Here is a 25124-nt window from a genome sequence, read left to right on the forward strand (position 1 = left end):
ACTAACCTACCTCATAGAGTTGTTGTGAGGGTTAACCTCAAAGAGTGCACACCACTCTGGTTCGCCTGGAGGAAAAGCGAGATAAACTCCCATAATCCCCAACTGCAGTTTATTGAAATTTATCATACAGGTACACTAGTCAGAGAGTTAGCATTAAGTGCACTCCCTCTCTAGTGGAAACCCAGTAGCAAAGCTGTGTTTGCCTTACACAAAGGGGCCATTCACACAATTAGCAAAAATCGAGCTAGGAGAGCCTAGCCTGATTTTTGCTATTCGTGAGAACCACCAGGCTCAGCTACGAGCCCAGTGGTTCCAGAGTGGGTAACCCCTGGTAAACCAGAGTGGGGAACCCCTGGTAAAAAACCGGGTTTGCGGAGCAAGCGCTCCGCAAACCTGGTTTTTAGAATCGTGAGTAGGCGTGGCTTTGTGCTGCGCCTTTTCATGAGCAGACCCCCGGCCGGGAGGCTTAAAAGCAGCCTCCCGGCTCGGGGGTCTCCCCAGTATGCCCTGCATGCTCGCGCAGGGCATACTGGGGCTTGCGGGGGCCACACGGCCCCCGAGCTCCTCAGCCCCCGCTGGCTGCATCACAGAGCCAGCAATCATGTGGGCGGCCAATCCGGCCGCCCAGGGCTCCCTCTCCGCTCGTGAGTGGGGAGAGCGGGCTTAGCCCGCTTTTCCCACTCACCTTGCAGAACCGGGTCTCATGGATCGTGAGACCCGGCTCAATGTGTAATGAACCTGTAATGAACCTGAAAGGTGTGTGTGTGTGTGTGTGTGTGTGTGTGTGTGTGTGTGTGTGTGTGTGTATGTAAGAATAGAGATGATTTGATACATCATGGAGTTATGTATCAAATGAATGGAATTAGCAATTCCATCTTCTCTGGGTCAGAAATAACTAAGCAAGACTTTCTTTAACTTTATCTCAATAAAGTTTGGCTACCCCCAAAACTGGGGAGATATGGATTTAATCTAGGCAGTATGCTCTTCTAATCATTAGATCCTTTGCAAAAGGAGCAAAGGTTTCAGGAAAGCTCTCAAAGTAAGAAGCGTTTCCATGGCAGCATTTCTACCTTTAGGGTAATTCTCTAAGGCAGAGATAGGGTCCTTCTCTCCACCATCCCCCAAAGACTCATTATCTCCTTTCTAATGGTGCCATTTTTTTTCATCAGCCTCAGAATCTGAAAGGTAACTCAAAGCTTGTGACACAACACATACATGAACACAAACAAATGAAGGTCTGCTTTGCTGAAATACACTTCCTCACTGAAAACACTGGCAGATGTAGAGAGTTCAAATATATACTCTGTGCTGACCCCTCAGTGCCTGTTTTCCATGCATAAACTAGCTTGGAAAAGCAACTGTGCTCATTACTATAGCTTAACGAATATTAATTATTAAAAGAAGCAGAGTTGTAAATGTGAATCTTAAACCAAAAGTTGATCTAAGTTTAAGCAAACAGCAGAATTAGAGAGCTTTATTTTGTGGCTCCAGGTTATTCCAGCCAAACCAGTTTACTTGTGTATTCAGTGGTGTCATTCACACAATCAAAAACTGTGTTCTACCCAGGTTTGGGAGCTGTGTGCTCCCAATTGTTGGTTGTGGAGAAGCAAGGTAGGAAGAAAACCTCAATTGACATGATTGTGTGGAAGCAAGGTCGGAGGGAAAACTGGGTAGCTTTTCCTACTACCTTGCTTCCACACAATGAGGCTATTCACACAATGGGAGAAAATCGGGCTAGCAGAGGCTAGCCCAATTTCTCCCATCGTGAGAACCACCAGGCTTGGCTGTGAGGTGTGCCAATTCTGTTTCAGGGCTGATTGAGATGCTTAATCAAGCGGTCCCAAGATGCTGAAAGCTGGGTGCCCTCTGGAACGGAAGCAGAGGGACTCTGAAGCCAAGCACGTGCCCAGGAAGGGGATGGGATTGATTTGATGTTGCAGCTACCCCACACCTATTAGCACTCTTAGGCTATCCAGGTAGGAGGGGGAACAAAGAGCTGAGGGGAAGCTACTGCATAGTAGTACTTGTTAACAATAAACATCATCAGATGTCCGCTCATGAAATACTGCAGGGCGAAGGAGAGGTTTTAAAGAAGAAAGTGTAATGAAAACTACCTTTCTCACTCGTTTGTATGAACATAGGAAGCTGCCATATACAGAGTCAGACCATTGGTCCATCTAGCTTAGTATTGTCTACCCAGACTGGCTCCAAGGTTACAGGCAGAAGTCTCTCTCAGCCCTATCTTGAAGATGCCAGGGAGGAAACTTGGAACCTTCTTCCCAGAGCAGCCCCATCCCCTAAGGGGGATATCTTGCAGTGCTCATGCATGTAGTCTCCCATTCCAATGCAAACCAAGGTAGACCCTACTTAGCAAAGAGGACAGCTCATGCTTTCTACTGCAAGACCAGCTCTCCTCCCATGTACATTACCTGTGCTTCGCAGTTTCAGATTTTTATTCAGATATTCCTTTCTGAGGCAACCCCAGGCAATCGGGCATCATGTGGATACTGTAATAACATTATGTTGTTGCACAATTTATCATAGTTGGCTATGTTACAACATCATCAAAATAGAGTGGGTGATTCAGATCATGAAAGGGTAATTATTTGTACCCCATATTGCCGGCTCCTCAACCTATTGCAGGCCTGCCATCCATTTATTGGGTGCAGGGATGCAGACAGAGGAGAAGCTCATTTAAATTTTTTGTGAAGGAAAGGAAAGTCACGTGAGGGGAGATGTGTGTTATTAGATTTGACAGTGAGGGAGTTAAGTAAAATGAGGGGGGAACTCCTCAAATGTTTGGGTGGGATCTGCACCCCTGATTGGATGGCAACATTTTTCAAAAAATCCACCCTTTTCTTTGGTTCAACCTCATTATTTAGATCAGGGTTGCTCAACGTGTGGGTCCCCAGATGTGATTGGACTTCAGCTCCCATAATCCCCAGCTCCAGTGACCTTTGGTTGGGAATTATGGGAGTTGAAGTCCAGTTACATCTGGGGACCCACACGTTGAGAATCCCTGATTTAGGGATTTCTAACTTAAAGATATGTATTTGATCAACAAGATCATATGTTGAAACCTTGTAAGGGAACTCTTGAAAATGAGTTCCCTGGAAATTTTAGAGGATTCAGCTGAACATGATTAAAACTTCAATTGAATGTACTATCTGTGCTATAGTATATTTGTTGTGCTTTATGGGATAAGATTAGTCTGTAAGATGTTAACTTTTGACATTTTAACAAGAAGAAGTTTGACAAACTCTGTTAATATCATGCTAGCTGTAACTTTAGTCCTCTTTTGGGACTGTTCTGTTCTGTTAAGTGAGATACAATGATTTTCAAAGAGAAAACAAAGAACAAATTCTGACACATATGGAGGTCAAACAGCCCTCCACCTTTTAATTCTTCAAGTAAAGGATACAATGAAGCTCTTCTCATGATCAGTGAAAAGAGCTTCTTCCGGGTTTGTGGGGAGAGCCAGCTCTCCCCGCAGACGACCCAGCCTGCAGCAGAGGCGTAACTAGGGAAAACGGCGCCTGGGGCAAGCACTGAAATGGCGCCCACCGCGCCCCCCCCCCAACATACTACATTATACTTAGGTTTTTCCTCACAAGCGCCCGCCGTCGCTGCCAAGCCAGGCCACTGACTGGCCGCCAGGCGCCAGCAAAGCAATGGGGGGAGGTGCAGGCGGCACGGAAGGGACCGCTCGTGGGGAAGGGGGCACCGACGCGCTCCCTTGACTGCTGCAGCGCTGCTGCACTGAGCAGGAAACATTTGTATTAACAAAAAATTAAAAAAAAATTTAAAAAAATTGATCATGGCGGCACCCCCCCACGTGACCAGAAAAGATGGCGCCCGGGGCACGTGCCCCCCCTGCCCCCCCTATAGTTACGCCTCTGGCCTGCAGCCCTGGGCTGCCAGATCAGCCACTCACACGACTGCCGGCTCGGTCACGGCTCCCGTTGCAGCACACGATCACCCCAAAGCAGGCTAAGCTCCCTTAGCCCATTTTTGGGCGATGGTGAAAATCGCCTCAATGACTCAGAAAGGCAGAGATGATTTGTTGACAGTCACTCAAGATGCAATTGAATGTGGCTCCTGTAGAAATTACCATCCCTGTCAGGTGTGACACATGTCTGTAGGGACACATGGCAGTTATGAAATAAGTGGGAAGTGAGAATTAAGCTCTGAAGCTTCTGTACTGCTTATCAAGACAGAACCAATACTACTACCTTGTTATCTGTAACAATGGATTACACTTCCTCAAGTCTATCTCTCATCCTAAACCACTTTGCTAGTTCAGGCAGAAGAAAGAAATAGAGGCTGCATTTGGGATACCTGCAACTTTTAAAATGTTGAATTAAATTAGCCCCCCACATTTGAAGCAACGACATAAGGAAAAAAGAGAGAACTTGGGAGACAAAAGAAGAATGAGACAAAGCCAGCGAAGAATGGAATGGGCTTGGCACTCATCCACTAAATGTGAGAACATCAAACCCAGGTGCTTGATTAAGCATCAAACCCAGCATCAATTATGTATGAAGTGGAAGTGCAGTCCAATTTTAAGAGCAACGTGGCTCACATTAAGGGGAACAAAAGCCCTCATTATATCCACCACTTACCTTCCTGTAGCCTCTTACACCCCAACCCCCAAGAGCTTTTCTGCAAACTCCTGGTGTTAGAACTGAATAAAAAAGCACCCTGGAAGCAGACCATGCAAAAATGAGGTGTGAGTAGGGACTTATCTGTGCTCTGTCCTAAAGCTAACCACATCCCCTGATTTATTATACATGAATAGGGCGGGGCTTTAAAAAGTGGATCTGTCACCATCATCACATCTAATCTGGCCCTCCATTACAATCCATAAAAGTATTGTCATCATCATATGGTGATATTTTGTTAGTAAACAATAATTACTTAATGACGAGTGATGCATTTGCAGTCAGGTTGGCCTGAAATAATCTTTGAAAGGATGTTATATCTCAGGGAGAGAGCCTGCTGTACCACAAATATGTCATTGCATTTCATGCTTCAAAAGTGATTGAACAGACCATGACATCATCTGAAAGCTGGACTAAATTATTCATGCCATACATTTTGGATACTAACTTAGGATGCAGTTGGATACTTCATGCATTTCCTTTCCATACTCATACACATATTGCATTAAAGTTGTATACTTCTTGATATTAACTAATAAATTAAGACTATGAAGAGCTTGTTAAATATAGACTTCTTCAACAAAACATCTTTTTCTCACCAGCCAGTCTGCAACACCACTTGCAGCATGGCTGTATTTTACTATAGTTCTTCCTGAGAGTAGGAATCTACTATTACTCAACAAATTCAGTGCACAGATATCACAATTGTATTTACATGCTGTTTAGCCTAGGAATTGTGGTAAATTTCCTGCCTGCTAAGGTCACATAGTGTGGCCTCAACATTGACTGGAGATAAGTAATGTAATAAAAATATTTTATTTTTATATTTTGGACTCTGCAGCGGGCTTCTCAAATTTCTCAACCTAGTTAGCTCTGGAGATGCCTCCCTCCACTTTTCACTGCACAACTATGCTAATTTATGCTCTCTTGCCAGTAGCTGCGTTAGAGCAGAAAGATGCGAACGTTTTCTCCACAGTGGCCCAAAGGTCAGAAAGTGCCATTGCTCTGCTCCCCAGCTTCCATACAACCATCCAGGGCAGATCTCCAGCTGAGAAATGGCAACGAAAGGGATGCTTCGCTGAGCAATTATAATTGGCTCTGTTCTGAGGCATGCCTGACAAGCTCTGCTGAGGCAGTCAGAGCAGTGAGACTCCGTATGTTGGTTGGGAACTACTGCTCCATGGAAGTCAGCTGGTGACCTTTGTGGAAAATACAGCTCCCTCTTAGTACGCCATTAAAATGATCAGCCTGATCTGGCAGCTCTGATGGAGCTCCCAAAAAGCAAGGCTGCCCAGTTCTGATAGAGAAGAAAGCTCTGCACATTGTCCTTGCTCATGTGAAGCCTTCCTCAACACCAGAGGAAATAGGAGGGAAGTTCAGTGGAAGAGTATCTTATTTAAAAGCAGAAGGCCTCATGTTCAGTCCCTGAGAAATATCTGTCTGAAGCCCTGGACAGAGTAGACAATACTGACCTAGATGGATCAATCGTCTGGCTCGATAAAAAGCAGTTTACTGTGTTAAATTCATTCAAGTTCTATGGAGCTTGAATCGTTGGCCTGTGTGATAGGGAAAATTACTCAAAGATTCCCACTGAAATTAAAAGGAGAGATTGCCTATTTTTCCTTTTAATTTTGATGGGGCTACTTTGAGTAATTTTCCTCATCATGTCAGCCATTGTCAGTATGTTCCCATTATAAAGTATGTTGAAAAACACTCAATGCTATAGTGCTGCCAATACACTATAGGTGGCCTTCATTATCAATGGACTCTGTATCTGTGGTTTTTTGTATCCATGATTGGGATTCTGTTAAGAGACCCAATTACATTATCCACAGGTAGAATAATTTGATTATCTCCACAGTTTTGAGTGGCTGGATGTGACCCAGAAATGATTTCCAAAGTCATTTCTAGCTGCCATTTCCCAGCAGAGAGCCATTTTGTGGGTCTTGTGTTTTTTTGTTTTTTTTAAAAAGGGCAAATATTCAATCATTTTTGGAGTTTTGGGGGGCATAGCTGGAGAGCTGTAGAATAAGGTACTGTTCTTCTCTTATTCTGCTCCCCTGGTTTTTTTCAGCCCTTTTTGTTGTTGTTAGGAACCTAACTGCCCACCCCGCAATTCCCATTGACTCACTGTTTCGTTTTTCGCTGTTTCTGTATTCACGCCTATAGGCAAGAACGGAGCCCTTGCAAATAACGAGGGCCACCTATACAGTGTAGTGACTTCCTACTATATTTATTTTGATCCTTCATTCGCTGTGGAATGAGGGATCAACATGACCTTTCATCCATGAGCAAAGACAACATTCTCCCAGATTATATATGAAGCAAAGTTTTATAATCTGTGTAATATTATTCAACTGTGATGCACTCACTGGTAACTTCTCGGTTTGACTACAGCAATGCGCTCTAGGTGCCCGGCCTTTGTACGTCATTCAGAAACATGTAGTTCAAAATGCAGCAGCCAGATTGGTCTCCAGGATTTCTCAGAGAGACCATATTATTTATTATGTATTTATTTATTAGATTTATATACCGTCCTTCCAAAATGGCTCAGGCCATTTTGGCGGCTGGCCTTTTATTTATTTATTTATTTCATTTTGCCTAATCTTGGTGACTGCAAATAAAATTTGGGAAATTTTCCAGCAAAGGAATTTCTAATTCATTTCCACCTACTGTAGATTAGATGGAATATCAGGGTCCCAAGTTCTCCACATTAGACTGAAGTTTTGTGTCCTTCCAGCACAAGCACTGAACTGATTCAATTAATTTTCCCATTTCTGGTGATGTTATGCATATTATTCAAGGGAAAGATACAAAAATAGAAACAGCTATATCCAAATGGACTGCGAAAAGCCAAATTACGTAACATGATGATACATTTCTGTTAGGCCAGCCATTTGGTGATAGTTTAGGACCTTTCCTCAAAATCACATTTTTATACAGTAGTGCATACTTATCATTGTCACTTAGTTTATGTTTTTGTTGTGGAGATATTTGAATTAGTCACAAATTAGCATTTGAGGCTAATTTACACACAGCTTTGGCATAGAAGCTAGCTACCTAGGAACCTCAGGCCTGTGCATTCTTCCCTACAAGAATGTGAGAGCAAGTGGGGAGGGAGCTATGTACAAAAAAGAGTCTTTGGCTGACAACTTCTTATGAAGCACTGATACACTAGGAGAAGCAGCACCAGTGTTTCTGAAGAGTCAGTGACTAACACTGCACTGGTGCTAGTGTGTGTGCGTGCGCGCGCGTGTGCGTGCGCGCGTGTGTGAATTTGAACCATCTCTCCTTCTCTTGGAATCTTCCTGTGTTATCCAAAAATATGTCCTTGAGGGCTTTCCAACCTTTAGGGACATATTTCCAGGTGGCACAGAAGGGGAAGTCATCAAAATTTGCTGCCACCACTGAGCCAGCTGTGGATCTGAATTAGTTGAACGTTTCAGAAGCACCAGCTCTTCTCCCACTGCACTGGTGCTTAATTAGTCAGGATGTCAGTCTGTATGCTTTCATCCAGTTGTAATTACATTATAGACATATCTTACAAATACAAGATTCACAGGAATCCCATCACAACAAGGTCATGAAATCCATTCTGTGCAAGTGGATATCATACTATTGTCTCTGGATTGGGGCTTGCAGGAGGAGTATTAAAATGCTAATATTCCATCTGTGTATACTTCCTTTATGAGGAAAGACCTTCGCTAAAACAGTCGAAGGTATTATTGATACGTTTATATTCTGCATGGCTCTTATTTCTGAGACAGGCTGAAAGGGGTTTAAAAAGAGACACATTATTCAGGACAGTAGTAGAGCCATAGCCGTTATGTATATTTAACCTGACATAATAGTTATCACGGCAAATATATAATTACATTAAATAGTTGTAATTTTTATATAAAATTACAAATTTTATAATAAAATACACAGAAGATTTTTTTTCTTATTAGCACACACTATGCTAAGGATTCCAACCCTTTTTACTATATGTCTAATATTGTTCCATTTTGTTTAAGCTGGCAGGATTCATCTACGCCTGCTATGTTGTGAAATGTATCACCGAAGAAGAGGACAGCTGTAAGTACTAAAGGTTTATTACATGCCGGTTGAGACTATTTTAAATATCATCCATCTCTCTCATCCATCCTAATCCAATATCATTCTGAATACTTTGTCATGCTGTAAAACCAGGAGTGAGGGGTGGGATTGTCCACCACATTGCATCTAATAAAAGTTCACAACTGCTTGGAACAAATGGGGAAAGTGATATAATACAGCTTTAGAAAAGAATTACTTTTTTCTGAAGTGAAACACAGCAACACAACTGTCTCCCTGCCAAGAATTGTTCACAAGGACAATTGTTGCTCCTCGCCAAGGCAGACACTAGCAATTGTCATATTACTTTACCCTGTTAGTAAAGCACACACTGACTATAGGCCTTCTTGCCACACTTTTAGCACACAAGATTGTTGTAGGAATTTCACTGCAGAGGAGAGGAGTCATGTCGGGAAATCTGTTAATTCATGCTGCTTCCAGTGTACAATCAAAAACTGTCAAGGTGGGAAGTTGATATGTTGGGTTTCTTCTGGTTGGTTGCATCAATAAATCCTGTTCAGCAGAATGAACTACCTAAAAGGAATTCAATTATTATTGTTTACCTTCTTTTAATCTTCCTTTTTAGATTTTAAATATCTATTTTAGATGTATATATTGTTTTGATTCATCTAGTCATTAATATCATTATTTATTTATTTATTTATTTATTTATTTATCATATGTATATAGTGTACTGCCTGATATGTGTATTCCTAGGCAGTGTACACAATTTAAAACAACAAATATAAAACAGAGTAAAAACAATTTCACAGAATTAAGAAGTTAAAACAATGCCATAGGATGAAAACAATTGCACAGTTTAAAATTAATTTCAGCTAAAAGCCTGATAATAGAGGTGTCTTTTAACCTTTTTACTTAATAGTTTCTCCAGTATTACAAAAGAAGAACACCATCATAAGCATGCATAACACTATGCATAATGAAAATGTAATATTATAACCATATAAAAAGAAAAGCACATTTTAAAAAAACACTAAACTACAGTTCCTGATAATAATAATTTATTGCTCTTTCTCATAACAACTGTGCAAACATGGCAAGCACCCCTACTGGGCCAGAAGTAGATATTAGTTTTTTGCACATGTCAAAACCAGTATATCCACATTGAGTTTTTCCTCACCCTTCCTATAATGTTTAAGCACACATATCCTTGTTTTTCCACTACTGCAAGTAGCAGCCAATTAGATGGAGCACAATCGCTCCTTGCAGACTTTTAAAACTGAGTATAATGAACGTGTGGGAAGGGAGCAGCACTTCAGTAGCTTGATCTCCTCTGACAGACATGTGCTCATTGTAATGTCTGTAGAAGCATAGAGCTGTCTCTGCATAATTGAAAGTCCTGGCAAAGTTTGAGTTCTGTTCCTTGTATGCACAGGGGCTCCATAGGTATGTTAGGAGTGGAGCCTGCCTCTGAGAAAAAGTTTGACACTTGGCTGTTACTTTGAACAGCAGTCCCCTGTTGCATGTAAGATCTAGAGGACTGTTCACTTCTTTCCTGTCCATGTCTATCGGTCTCACCCTGTGTTTTGGCATTTCCAAAGGCTATGCCCCCCCTCCCAGTGTCCACACATTAAATTTAAGTATGAAGGCATGGGCTGTATACACATGCACACACAAAAACACACACACCCCTTCTCCACATATGTAGGCAGATCTCCACTAAGCATTAGGGATGTGCACAGGACCAGCGGGGGCAGGCTCAAAGGTTGGGGTATACCTTTAAGGGTGGGGAGGGTGCTCTTACCCCTCGTGCCACGTTTCCCTGCTGGTGTTGCACTTTAAAAGGGCCCAGGGGGAAGCAGTGTACCTCTCTGCTGCCCTGTTCCCTCATCAGACTGGAAGTGACAGGAAGTACCCAGTGCACATGCGCATGCATCGGTGCAAGAGTGCAAGAGCACATGATGTGTGCACACACACTGGATACTTCCTGTCACTTCCAATCTGACAAGGGAACGGGGTGGCAGGGAGCTATGCTGCCGCCCCACTAGACTCCTTTAAAGTGTAGCACTGGTAGGGAAATAAGCGGGTGGGTAAGTGCACCCTCCAGCACCCTTAAAGGTATTCCCCCCTGCCTTCGAACCAGCTTAGCCGCCAGTCATTCAAACCTGTTCAGAGACCCATAGAGGGATACCATAAAAGGGCCTGCGAACAGGTTTGTGCACATCCCTACTAAGCATTTGAGTTCTCCTTTCATTTTACTGAACTCCCCCCACCAAACCTAATAACCTCTATTTTCAATCTCCAAATCATTTTTATCCCTACAAAACTGTCTTTCCTCTCCCCCAGAAAAATGTATGAGTGGTTGTTCTTCAAGCTTTGTCTGTATGCCTCTGATCGTACACCTGCCTCCACACAATCAGCAACACTGATTTTCCTAGGACAGAGCCATTACATTCATAGTATGTGCACAGAGTCTCATTACCCTCACATGAAATGCAAGGATGTAGAGGGTCAGTCCGTCTAAGGAAAGCATGGCTAATGGTCCCTCTTTAACTTGATGTGTTCACTGAACATGTGTGGGGGAATGAGTGAACAAGGCTTAAATGTTGCGAATGCACAACATTTGGATTTCAAATTCCGTGGTTTCACTATGAGAAATTTAAGAATGTTCTTAGTTAAGATTAGTGACCTAATTTCTTAATTAGATTAGTTCTTAAATTTAGTTCTTAATTTTGGCTGGGTTGTACCCCAAATGACTTTTCTCATTAGCTAACAAAAATTCGTACCCTAAATGGCTTTTCTCATTAGCTAACAAAAATGTTTCCTTTTTGTCATCAATATTAAAAACTATGAGAAGAAAAGAAGTAAATGCATACATGCATGCATGATTGAATGGAGAAGCCACCTGAGAAGGAATCAAGCGTTTCTTTTAACAAAACAAAACATTTTCTTCTTCAAACAAACAGGAGGGGCTGGTACTTATTTGGAGGATAAGTCTGTGTGTGTGTGTGTGTGTGTGTGTGTGTGTGTGTGTGTGCGCGCGCGCGCGCGCCTGTCTGTCTGTCTCTGTCTAGTTTTTGCCAGGGCTTGTTTTGAGGGCTGTGTACCATTCAGTCTTAGTTTCTCTCTTGCCTGAAGAGAGACAGTGGGAGGAGATGAGTCCCACCTAGTGGGAGCAGCCACATTCCTGTTAAGCCTGTTTGCCTCAGTTTGAAGCCTACTCTCTACAAAAAAGGCAATGGCCAGGGAGTTTAGCGAACAAAACTTAGTGAACAGGAATTAGCAAACAGGGTCATAGGAGTTCTGCATAGAGTTTAGCATGGGGAGAGCTTGAAAGGAACTTCTTGATCACAAGGAGCCCAATCGGAATTGAAGGTAAGAACTACTTCCTCTTTCATATTCTTGGGAAAGGAAGTCTAAACTGTTGAATAGCTGACAATTGCAGCCAAGACCTAACTTACAAATAAACAATCTTCAGATACACTAAACAACCACAAAACCAGTCATGAAGAAAGTCAGCTGGGGAAGGGGTTTTGCACACAGTGTTGCATGTATGACTATTTGCTTGATGGGCAGAAGTCGTGGGTGTGTGCATGGTGCAAGGAGCTCCTGGCTCTCAGGGAACAAGGTTGTTCCCTGGAAGCAGTCTGATTTGGAGAAGCTCAGAGAGGTACGTGGATGCGACTTTCAGGATGTGGTAGAGCATCCCACTCCCAGGCCAATAGCTCCTCTGCTGTCAGGGAGAATGAAGGTCTCAGGCAAGGAGAACATTCTGAAGAAAAGGGAAGTGCTTCCTTAGATGGGACCCTTTCCGTGAATGATGATGAGCCCATATCCTCTCGCACAGGGCGGACTCCTCTGGGGGGTGGGGGGCCTCCTAGAAGTGGGTGCTTCAATCATTAGGGGTATAGAGAGAAAGGTCTGTGACACATGTGTAGACCGCACAGTGACTTGCCTGCCTAGTGTGAAGGTAGTGGATGTCACACAGCTCTAGATAGACTGTAAGGCAGTGATGGGGAGGAGTTAGCTGTTGTGGTGCATGTCGGCACCAATAATGTTGGGAAATGTGGTAGAGAGGTCCTGGGATACAAATTTTGGCTGTTAGGTAATATACTGAAGTCCAGGACCCCCAAGGTCTCATTCTCAGAAATGCTACCTGTTCCACATGCAGAGTCAGCAAGACAGGTGAAGCTGAGAGGTCTCAATGTGTGGATGAGATGGTGAGACAAGAGGAGGGGTTTGTTTTGTTAGGCACTGGGATACATTTTGGGACAAGATGAGCCTGTGCAAAGGGTATGGGCTCCACTTGAACCAAGATGGAACCAGACTGCTGGTGCTTAAAATAAAAAAGATTGCAGAGCAGCTTTTAAAAGGATGCCTGGGGAATAGCCAACAGGAGCTGAGCAGTTTCTGATTCGGCAAATGCCATCCCTTAAGGTACAAATGCTTCAGATAAACCAGGGGTGTAAATGCTTCAGATAAACCAGAAGGGGACAGATAAACCAGATAAAAAGCAGACAGAAGGATGTGCTAGCTGGTCAAAGAGATCAAATGGCCAAAAGAAAGATAGCACACACCAGATAAGAAATTCAGTGCATGTGTGCTTATATGCCAATTCCAGAAGCTTACAAGCCAAGATGGGTGAGCTTGAATGCTTGGTTGCCAATGAAAACATAGCTCTAGTGGGCATAACAGAAACATGGTGGCTGTGAGAACTAATGGGACACTGTTATTCCTGTGTGTAAACTCTATACAAAAGACAGGGAGGGGCGAATTGGGGGAGGAATAGCACTGTATGTTAAAGTAGGTATACGGTAAAATCTAACAAGCTAGAAAACCTAGGAAGACTGGAGTTCTCCACAGAAACTCTGTGGGTGGCAATACAAGGCCTGAAAGGAACTGTGCTACTAGGAACTTGCTATCAGCCTCCTGAACAAAACTCTGTCAGGGACTGGGAGTTACAGAGGGAAATCAGGAAGGCGTCAAAGAGAGACAGAGCTGTAATAATGGGTGACTTCAATTACCCACACATAGACTGAGTAAATTCACATTCTAGTAATGAAAAAGAGGCCAAATTTCTAGATATGCTGAATGACTGTGCCCTAGGACAGTTGATCATGGAACTAACCAGAGAGAAGGTGACCTTGGACTTAATCCTGAGTGGTGCACAGGATCTGGTGTGAGATGTCAGTGTCATAGAATCTTTAGGGAATAGTGACCATAGTGTGATCACTATGGTCACATACATGAATTCTCATAGTGTAAATTCAGCATATATGCAAGGAGAGAATCTAGCACAGGAAACGTGGTTCCTAAGCAAGGAAGTTTAACACAGAAACTTTGAACTTCAGAACAGGAAACTTATCTAAAATGAGGAGTTTTGTGAAAAGAAAACTAAAAGGGAAAATCAAGAGAGTCATTTCACTGCAGAATGCATGGAGTTTATTTAAAACCACAATAATAGAAGCTGAATTAAAATGAATTTAAAAGGAGGAAAGGTGCCACCAAGTCCGGGAGGATGCCAGCATGGCTAACAAAAAAAGTCAAGAAAGCTATAAAGAGGAAGAGAACTTCTTTCAGAAGTTGGAAGGCCTGCCCAAAGGAAGAGGAGAGAACAGAATACAAACTCGGGCAAAAAAAATGCAAGGAGACAATAAGATAGGCTAATGGGGAATCTGAGTAGCATTTTGCTAAAAGCATCAAGGGGAATAAAAAGAACTTCTTTAAATGCATCAGAAACAGGAAATCTACCAGTGAGACAACTGGTCCAGATGATAAGGGAGTGAAAGGGATTATTAAGGAGGATATGGAGATTACAAAGGAGCTAAATGAGTTACTTGCATCTGTCTTCAGGGCAGAAGATACTGAGCATATACCTGTGCATAAACTGAGCTTCCCAGGGACAGAGGCTAAAGAGTCAGACAAAGATGATAAGAGATGACATTCTAAACTGACTGGAAAAATTAAAAATTAAGACAGATTGCATCCACCAAAGAGTCCTTAAAGAACTCAAATGTGAAATTGCCGGCTTCCTTGCAAAATTATATAACCTCCTAAGAATGAGGCTCTGTACCAGATGACTGGAAATTAGTCAATGTAAATAAAGCAGCCACCAATTTTTTAAAAGGGATCCAGGGGGGATCTGGGAAATTACAGGCCGGTTAATCTAGCATCTGTTGCTGGCAAATTGATGGAAAGCATTCTCAAAAATAAAATTGTTAGCATATAGAAGAACAGGTCCTGCTGAAGGAAAACCAGCAAATTTACCTTTCTGCAAAGGTAAATCTTGCCTCACCAACCTTTTAGAGTTCTTTGAGAGTGTCAACAGGTGTGTGGATAAAGGTGGTCCAGTTGACATAGTATACCTGGACTTTCAAAAAGCTTTCAACACTTAGAGGGTAAGATAGATAGTGCTCTAAATGAAGGGAAATAAGAAGTAGGGTCCCCCAGGGATTGGTACTGGGACCAATCCTTTTTAATTTATGTATAGATAAATGATAAGTTGGGGTAAGCAGCAAGGTGGCCAGATTTACAGATGACACCAAACTATTTAGGGTAGTGAAACCCAAAAGATATTGCGAGCAGCTCCAAAAGGATTTCTCCAAACTGAGTGAGTGGACAACAAAATGGCAAATGTGGTTCATTGTTAGCAAGTGTAAAGTGATGCATATTGTGGCAAAAAAAACCACCCCAACATCACAATTACGATGATGGGGTCTGAGCTGCCGGTGACTGACCAGAAGAGAGATCTTGGAATCATGATGGACAGCTCGTTGAAAGCGTTGACACAATGCGTGGCAGCTGTGAAAAAGGCCAATTCCATGCTTGGAATCATTAGGAAGGGGATTAAAAATAGAAATGCTAATATTATATTGCCCTTATTCAAAATGATGATACGGCCACATTTGGAGTACTGCATATAGTTCTGGTCACCATATCTGCAGATTATCCTGTTCCAGACCAAGTCAAAGTCTCCATGAAAGCAGGGATCTGGGAAGCACACAGACCTTGGACAGGGAAGGGGAAAGGGGTCAGGACATTGAAGAGCTCCAAACAGAAACACAGGACAGTTTAAATATAGCAGCTAGGGATGTGCATGGAACCATGGGTTTGCGGTTCGAAGCCGGCAGGGGTGCAACTTTAAGGGCAGGGAGGGTGCATTCACCCCTCCTGTTGCTTTCTCCCCGCTGGCTTTCCTTCCCAGTAAAAACCTTCGGGGCAGCAGCATATCTCCTTGCTGCCCCTTCCCCGTCCTCGGGCAGAAGTACCGGGTGCGCATGTGCCCATCTTGTGCACGTGCACACACCCCGACATGCACGTGCACGCAACAGGCACACGTGCCCCCGGTACTTCCGGCCACTTCTGGCCGAGGACGGGGAAGGGGCGGCAGGGAGGTATGCTGCCGCCCTGAAAGTTTTTACCAGGAAGGAGTGCCGGCAGGGGGAAAGTGGCTGGAGGGGTGAATGCCCCCTCCCCCTCCTTAAAGTCACAGCCCTGCCGGCTTCAAACTTTGAACTTGCCCCAGAGTTCGAACCTGTTTGGAGGCCCGTAAAAGGGCCTCCGAACAGGTTCATGCACATACCTATTAGCAACTTATGACAGATGTTGTTCTAGTGGATGCTTGGAGCAGACTGCTGGCTTTTATGGCTGCTGTCCAAGTAGAGTAGATTGTCCCTGCCACTTCCCTGAGTAAGTCTCTGTGGTTTAAAGGGGCCTTGCCTGATTTTCTGTGTGCTGCCTCCAGTGGTGCTGGGTGAACTCTACTTGGGCTGACAGGTCCTCAAAGGACCTGCTCCAGAATCAGAGGATGAAGGCATGGCTGTGCGCTTGGTCATGGTAGAATGCTGGCTCTGGTTCCCTCATTCTCCTGTGTGCAGGGTCACGCAGAGTCTGAGTTGTAGGGTCTCATCCCCTGAACTGTCCACCTCATCCCTCAATGTGGGCAATCTCACATCCAGGGTCTATTAATAATAATAATAATATAAATAAATAAATAAATAAATTCATGACATATTTACAGAACTTCACTTTACATTCCAACCTATAGAAGAACTTCTGAGGGAAGTAATGTTTCATTTGAGTAGTGAAAGGGAAGTCAGGAAAAACATTCATATCATGATGTTTGGCAACATGAGTACACCAGTCTAATTGGAATTATCACTTTAAGGGGTTGATCCCTCCCCACTTTCCCATTAATGCGTAAAATTGACTTGGGGGAAGTGTATGTATGTATTTTCCAAATTTCTATACCACCCCAAACTTCCATCTGTGGAAATCTGAAATACACGGATGAGCAATTGAACAGATCACTGGCTGCTTGAGGCAAAAGTGGAAAGCAGCAAGTGGAAGGACTTCTGTAGGAAATGAGAAGGGCAAGCAGCAGGTAGAGAGGAATTCCAAAGAGGGACCAAAGGATCAAAATGGGAGAAATTTCTTCACCAGTAGAAGTACAATGGGGCATCTGCAGAGATATAGTACCACAAAGGGTATGAGGAGCACAAGGTCTGCGATGCCCCCTCCTTTTCTCTCTGCATCATTCTGGGTTGAGTTCCATATTATGAAGCAGTTGTCATTCCAATGTTATTGGGATTATTAGCTGCTGCAATTGAAAACCACTAAAATGTTGACACCTCTCTTTCCTCAGTGGGTTGTAATCTTACAAGAGCATCTTGTTTGTTTTTTGGAAATCTTATTAGAGCTACATTTTCTTAAAACTGCACAGTAATTCTATTACTTTGAAATATTCATTTAATCAGTTTATACTCTCTAGCAATTTGACTCTTCTGGTACAAGCTTTATGTCAGGGAACAATTCAATATGTTTTTGAAAACATCATTAAATATTTAGTTACTTAGTGAAAAGCTCTAGAGGGTCATCAATAAAACAACAGCCTTGTGGGATTTGTAGGTTACGTGGAATTAAAAGACTAGCTACTTCACTGAATTCAATCCCAGCTGGCTCTAAGAAGAACCATTTGTTGGTATATCCCATAAGGCACTGGCATGACTGGTTTTGCCAATAGCATGAGTGGCAAAAAACAAACAACCACAAACCAACCACCCCCACCATATTGGTTGACAGAGTAGCATCCAGTTTCAGATGTAGCCAGTTTTTAACTACATCTTTGAGTGAACATACATAAATAATCCAAGTAGTGACATTCAGCTCAGTGAGAAAAAAGTACATGTTTTTATTGCCTGTATGTGTACTTCATCACTTTCTGTTTCTGCATAACTTCCTTCACTCTCTTCCCCTTTGTTTTATTTGCAAATAAAAATAACTTGTGAAATTAATAATCAATTAATACAATTAATTTTAGAAATCATTATCTCTCCTGCACAGACCTCCACTCCTTTCTCTGCCTCAAAATCAAATTTTGAGGAATTTTTCACTAAAGCGGCAACACTATATTTTCTTGGGAATAATCTCGCTTTCCAGGGTATGGAAGATTTTGCAGAATAGAACATGCCAAGATTTCTTAATGTGAATAATCACAATGGCTTCAGTGTCCACTTGACACGCTTGATATAGTTTATACTGTTTATACTCAGCCTAATATGCTCACAATCAGAGAGGTTAAAAGGTGGATTTCTTACATCCTTTCAGTTCATGCTTACAAGTGCTATGCATTTTAATTGACTTTAGTGATTATGAGTGTAGATCTAGGAGTGGCAGTTATACCAGATTATAGCCTATTGCAAAATGGTGACCTTTTGTGCGTAGCACCGGAATTTCACAAATTAATTGACTTATTGCAGATCAAATAGTTTGTGACACTTGTGCCATCAGAAATTATGCATTCTAATGTATCTTAAGTGCAAGAAGCAATTTAATGTTCCTGACTATGAATTTCAGTAACTGGTAGTTACTGCAGTAAATTGATCCAAGGTGAGGAAACATATGTGGGAGGAGAATGAGAACACAGTGGAATGCTCTGCCCTTGACTTAGGGGTTCAGTAGAATAAAAAAGAAGAATCCAAATGCGTACAAACTGCACACATAACCTGAGGCCATGCAAAAAGATGTTTCCTATTCACTGCATCTTTGAGGCAAAGCAGGATGAGAAAGATCATGGGAGTGAACTGGAGAAAATATTTTCATTTTCAGGTTTGTATAAGCGATTGAGACTCCATAGGGCCTGAACAGTCCTAGGCCTAGTTGAACCAGCAACTGGAGACCTGTCCTCAGGGGAAGATATTAATTCACTCATTCTTGATGACTTTTTTGAACAGGAATTTTTGTGTTTATAGCCACCTAATAGCACAGCGGGGAAATGACTTGGCTAGCCAGCCAAAGGTTTCTGGTTTGAATCCCCACTGGTATGTTTCCCAGACTATGGGAAACACCTATATTGGGCAGCACAGATATAGGAAGATGCTGAAAAGCATCATCTCATTCTGCATGGGAGATGACAATGGTAAACCCCTCCTGTATTCTACCAAAGACAACCACGGGGCTCTGAGGTTGTCAGGAGTCGACACTGACTCGACAGCACACTTTACCTTTATGCAGTGGTGTATGAATTTAGGCAAAATTCATTTTCCCCAGCCATATTTCGTGGCTTTGGTCTACTCCATAGATGGTATAATCAAGTTATTATTCTACCCAATTGCAATGCTATGTGCCCTGCACAATTACCAGTAGGATTATGTTGGAAATAAATACTTGGCCATAGAACCCCATTTTAAAGGATGTTTTAAAAATGAGAGAGATAAAGAAATAGACTGCAAACATTAATTATGAGGCAGTAGTTTGCCATTTGGAATTTGTGTTTCTGTTGTATGCATTTGTTCCACTCAAGGTTCTTGTTATGTAGCCAGAATAATTCAAGATCATGCAAAATTTGCATCCATCCAACTGGAATGCCATGAGATGACTATTGTTGTATTATGCTGATTCTTTAAATGTTTCCTTGGGGCAGTAAAAAGCACAGAAAAATCAAATTAAACATATGCATGCACATTTCTAAAAGTCTAATACAACTACAAAAACCTCACAATGAGTGGACTACTTTCCCAGTAGCTCAGCAAGTCTGCAACAAAAAACTGTTATGAAGGTGAACAAAGGTTAAGTGGGCAAAAGCATAGCTTTAATGTGCCAGGCATCCTCAGCAAATGACACTCCCACAGGGGAGAACATCAGAACACGCTTCTGCTTCAGCTGGACTGCCCCCTCCTCACTTCAGGGCTATTGAACACAACTACCCTGTGAGGGAGTAGTGGGGTTCACCTGTGCTTACGATAGACTTGGTGGCTGTTTTATAGCTGCTTCTCTCACACATACAAGGAAATCTTATGTAGATTTAACTAAAGGTTTATTGAGCAACAACTCCATTTTCTCCTCCTTTTCCTCCTTTTTTCTTTCTGACTGCTCTACAGGCTCCCCCTTGGGACAAATGTACAAACAAACAAACAAACAAACAGCAAAAGATAACGGGATAGCATACAGCACATTCCTCCCTTTAATAACAACCACAAATTGGATTTATCTAAATCTAGTGACAAAGTATTGAAGTATTATAGGTGGTCTCCTGTCACACACACTTCTCTTGGGTTCTCTGGCACATGAGTTATTTGTTCTTCTAGTACCAAGGATTATCCTTCACTTTCAGAGAGGTCAAAACTGGAGGCAAGATCAAATTCCTCTTCAGTTCCTCTCTTGAGATCAGACTCCCTTCCCTCTTTTCTCATAGTATGCATGCTGGAAAGTCTCAAACTGTTCCATTTCTTTCCATCATCCAATAGGACAGAATCTTCTAGGATTTCGATTATTTGTTTTGGTCCAGAATATCAGGAACACCCCTTTCTCACTTTATAAGGCAGCCAAATGGTCTTGAACAAACTCCCCCACCTGAAATGTTCACTGTTTTGCACCCTGTTTCTGATCTACATACAATTTATATTTTTGTTGCTTCTCTCTTACCTGGGCATGAATCTCTGTAAACTCAGGGTGAGATAGCATGGAAGGCCCTATCCATTGTTGCCATTGGGTAAGTTTGGTGGTAGCTTTGCATCTTCTCAGTAATTCAAAAGGTGATTTTCCTGTAGTAGAATGAGGAATAGTTTGATAAGCAAATAGAATTTCACAGATTGCTTCTCTCCAGGGTTGTTGCTGCCAAGTAGTCAGTTGTAAACTTCCTTTCACTCATTTGTCCATTCTTTTCACTAAGTCTTTCCTTTGAGCATTGTACAAGGAAATATCTTGTCTTTTATCCCATGGTTATGCAAGTATTGCTTCATTTCAAATGAGATAAGCTGTGCTCCATAGTCACTAGTTCTTAAGAAGGACCTTCAAAAACTGCAGCCATGTACTGGATTGGCTTGTTTGTAGTGATGTTGTCAGCAAATGAAACTTCTGGCCACCTGGAATAGTAATCTACCATCACTTGAACAAAATTTTTGTTTTGTGGTTGATTATCAAAAGGCCTCATTATATCCAGAGCAAGTTATTCCCAGGGACCATGGGATACTCTACTGGAGTTAGGAACATAGGAAACTGCCATATACTGAGTCAGACCATTGGTCTATCTAGCTCAGTATTGCCTACACAGACTGGCAGAGGCTTCTTCAAGGTTGCAGGCAGGAATCTCTCTCAGCCCTATCTTGGAGAAGCCAGGGAGGGAACTTGAAACCTTCTGCTCTTCCCAGAACAGCTTCATCCCCTGAGGGGAATAACTTGCAGTGCTGCTCACACATCAAGTCTCCCATTCATATGCAACCAGGGCAGACCCTGCTTAGCTATGGGGACAAGTCATGCTTGCTACCACAAGACCAGCTCTCTTCTCCAGAGAGGAGTTAAGGGGGTCATAAAAGTCTTCTGTGATTTGTCAGATACAGCACAAACCATAGAGTGCCATGTGTTTTTTTCCAATTTTCCATGTGTTTGTCCATACCTGGCCACTAAAAACTGTCTCTGATTGGCTTTTTAGTTGAGCTCATGCCCAGGTGACCTTTGTGGGCAATTTTGATCACTTTTGCTTCTAAGGAGATTGGCACCACCAAACGATCAGTCCTCAGCACCAGATTATAGAGAAGTGAAAGCTCACTCACTATGTGTATGTATGGTTGAAGATGTTCAGATACCTTGTTTTTGTGTGGTCATCCATTAGTTATGTAAGGTTTAAGCACTTATTAAAGCACTTAGGGCCACTTTCCATTCAGCAGATGTGATCACTCCATGAGTGGATGAAGCTATTTGTGCAACCACTACTTTTTCATCCTCATCTTCTGGGATCTCCTCTTGGCCTGGAAGTGGAAGTCGAAATAAACAAAATGCAGTTTATTTTATTTATGGAATACAACCTTGAAGATAGTAAAAGTTTTCCATTTTCCACCTGAAAATCAAAATCCAATTGGCTGTTCTTTGGGTCACTCAGCTTGATCCCCGAGAATTAAACAGAGCAGATAGGAGTTTATGGTCTGGCAGTAAAGATAATTTTCTGCCCCACAAGTGCCTCAACTGACTGTCCTGAAGACCCTCAAATCAAATCAAATCAAACATACTAGAGCTTCAAACATGCATGTTTCCTCCCAGAAACATGCTAGAGCTTCTTTTTCAATTGCAGAATACATTTTCTCTGAAACAATAAGCACTCGGGAAGCAAAAGCAACTGTAACTTCCCTGTCCCCTTTTTGCTGGGTCAAAGATAGCACCCAAACCATATTCAGAAGCATCAGTGGTTACAATAGTGTCCCTGTTGGTGTCAAAAGAAGTGAGAACAGCACTTTCAGCAATGGCTGATTTGATCGTCTGAAAACTAGACTTGCAGGATGCATCCCAATTAAATGTGACATTCTTCTTTTTAAAAAGAAGATGCAATGGAGCAGCTTTGGACGCAAATTGTCTAACAAATTTAGAGTAATACTCACAGAGTCCTAAAAATGAATGAAGTACATCCTTGTTGTGTGGCTCTGGTGCTCCCCGAATAGCTTTCATCGTCTGTTTTGGTATGTACGCCACTCTGAGATATTGTGTGTCCCAAGTATGTCACTGAGTGTGTGGAAAACTGACATTTCTCTGCAGATATAGTAAGTTCATGTTGTCAGAGTTTTCTTAAGACCTCTGTCAGTTTAGCATCATTCTGGTGAAGTACATTTGGGATAGGAAAGACCTATGCTATCTATCAGCTACATAATGAATAGGTAGGGGCAGAGAGAGATGTTTCCATCTTCTCTCTAGGAGGAAAAGGAGAGGACTGACTCACCACAGGAAGTACCTGAGGAATCAAAGCAGGGGTCATAGAGTAGAGGCAAGCAGGGACAGGTAGGGAGACCCTCACTAGCCACCTCTGCTCCTAATGCCCCTGGTAGTCATTAGGATAAGTTGGTACAAAAGGTCAATGCCCTGGAACTCCATCTCCAACACTCTTCCCTACCTGAAGAAGACCTTTCCCACAAATTCGTATCTTAGGGTTACACAGCCCTCAGGAATATATTTCTGGCAGTGAACTAGACTTTTGCAGGCAGAAGAGAAAAGCAACAATTTCTTCCCCCTTCCCTTCCATGCACTGGCAGTGAAGGCCCTGGCACACCTCTCCAAAACTTCCATACATTGCTTCAAATTCTGAAACAAGTTGAAAACTTGCTCTCTCTGCACCTCCTTTTCTCATCCCATCCTCCCTGTAAGAACACCTGACTCTTGCCCTATCTTCCTGAAGAGGGTTGCCCATTGAGCCTCCATCCACACCCGCCACAACTGCAGAGCCGATCCCCCGCCAGCAGCCAGGTGAGTGGCAGAAGCGATCCCGAGCCGCAGGGCATGCTGGGCAGCGCACTGCTGCTCTGAGCAGCATTCAGGTGCAGCGAGAGCAGAGGTAAGCACCGGTTGATTTACTCTTAAAGGTGCCTCTCGCTGCCACCTCCCTCGGCGGCGCCCGCATTGATCACTACTGCACAGTGCGGAGTTGGGGCAAATGCAGCAGTAGGGGTGAGCAATGCAGGGGTGGGATAGGGAGCAAGGGCAGGTCTCCAGGGCTTGGGGACTTGTGTAGCATGCACACACCCTGTTGTGGTGACACCCCTACTGAAAGCTGCAGTTTGAACAGAGGAATGGCAAGAGGAGGGGTGGCTTAACCTTTTCCCATGCAACTTTCCATGCCCCCCCCCCACACACACACACTCACACTCTATTCATAGCGCAAAAGATACTGGTATGATACTATTTGTTTGTATAGTGTTATGCATCATACTACTTAGGAAGATCTCTGTGCTCTGAATGGCGAACATGATGCACAATTAAGTTAATTGTGCATAATATGCATGCAGTGTGAAAAAACAATTATTCAAACCTTTATTGCAAAAACTGAATATCTATGGACAAAAAGCATCCTGGGCAACCAGTACCACTGGTCAAGAATATCCATGGGTAATAAAGTGATAGGTTATACATTATACTAAATTGCATTAATCATGTATTTGATTGGCATGAAAATTTAAAAACCTAGTTGCTATATTTTCAGAAACACCAAGACACTGTCCTGTTCACAGACAGAAGGAAGTGAGGAATTGTGGGAAACCTAAACTTAAAGCTCAGCTGAGGTGCAGCTGGTTTAAATAATAGCAACCAATTAGGCTAAAGACAAAATCAGCAGTGGCATTTTATAATTACAATTAATTTAAAGGTTAATTTCCTTTGGTGCTAAAATCTTATTTAAAACATTTACCAGGAAAGGAAATTAGGATGTTACTATCAAGATGCATGGAGTGCTTCTGGGAATCTATGCCTATTATCAGTAGAAAATTAGGTTAGGCTCAAAGTGGGAATTTCAATTCATTTTAGTGTATAATAGATGGTGATCAGGGCCTTGACTTGGAGGATTTTGGTTAGGAGGGACTGTAAGATTTGCATTTCTTTTGTTTGAAGGATTAATTGCAAATGTTTTTAACAAAAGGACTGAGTCTATATGCGAACAAGTGCAACATGAAAAGAAAATTGGTTATGGATTGCTGCCTTCCTAACTAATGAAGTTGATGTTAAGGAAATCCTAAGAGACATAGTTGTGCTGTGAAAAAACATTAATAAATAGAATCACACACTGAAAGTCGTGCTGTCACGGGCTTCCTATATGTTAATTTACCTTCTCCCTCAATACCTGGCCCGTCCTTCCCTGAACATCCATCACCATCTCCTAAGGGAACTGTCAAGCTTGAGTTTCAAATACATCTAAATAATAGCTGTGCTTTGATGGAAGCAATGCTGCCATTTTTTGGTGTCATAATAGACTACTGTTTAATAAAATTACTGCTTAATCATAGCAGGCTAAGGGGATTTGAACCTCTGTGAATTTTATTGTATTTTATTTGTTCTTCTGCATAAGCCATATACTTTTAGAACATGAAAAGATGTATTAAAATGAAAATGTAAGTAGTCCATTTATTTATTTATTTATTTATTTATTTATTTATTTAT

The 25124-nt window shown here is 42.4% G+C and overlaps 1 protein-coding gene across 4 annotated transcripts in view; it reads left to right on the forward strand.

Moving 5' to 3' along the window:
• NKAIN2 (sodium/potassium transporting ATPase interacting 2) overlaps positions 1–25124 on the forward strand; it is an 875273-nt gene that overhangs the window by 811992 nt on the left and 38157 nt on the right. For all 4 annotated transcript variants that reach the window (XM_053284541.1, XM_053284517.1, XM_053284532.1 and 1 more), the window contains one exon: positions 8678–8738. In XM_053284541.1, coding sequence (XP_053140516.1) covers positions 8678–8738 — 61 coding nt within the window. The remainder of the gene's footprint in view (positions 1–8677; positions 8739–25124) is intronic.

This window comes from Hemicordylus capensis, chromosome 1, assembly GCF_027244095.1.
Source record: "Hemicordylus capensis ecotype Gifberg chromosome 1, rHemCap1.1.pri, whole genome shotgun sequence".
NCBI lineage: Eukaryota > Metazoa > Chordata > Lepidosauria > Squamata > Cordylidae > Hemicordylus > Hemicordylus capensis.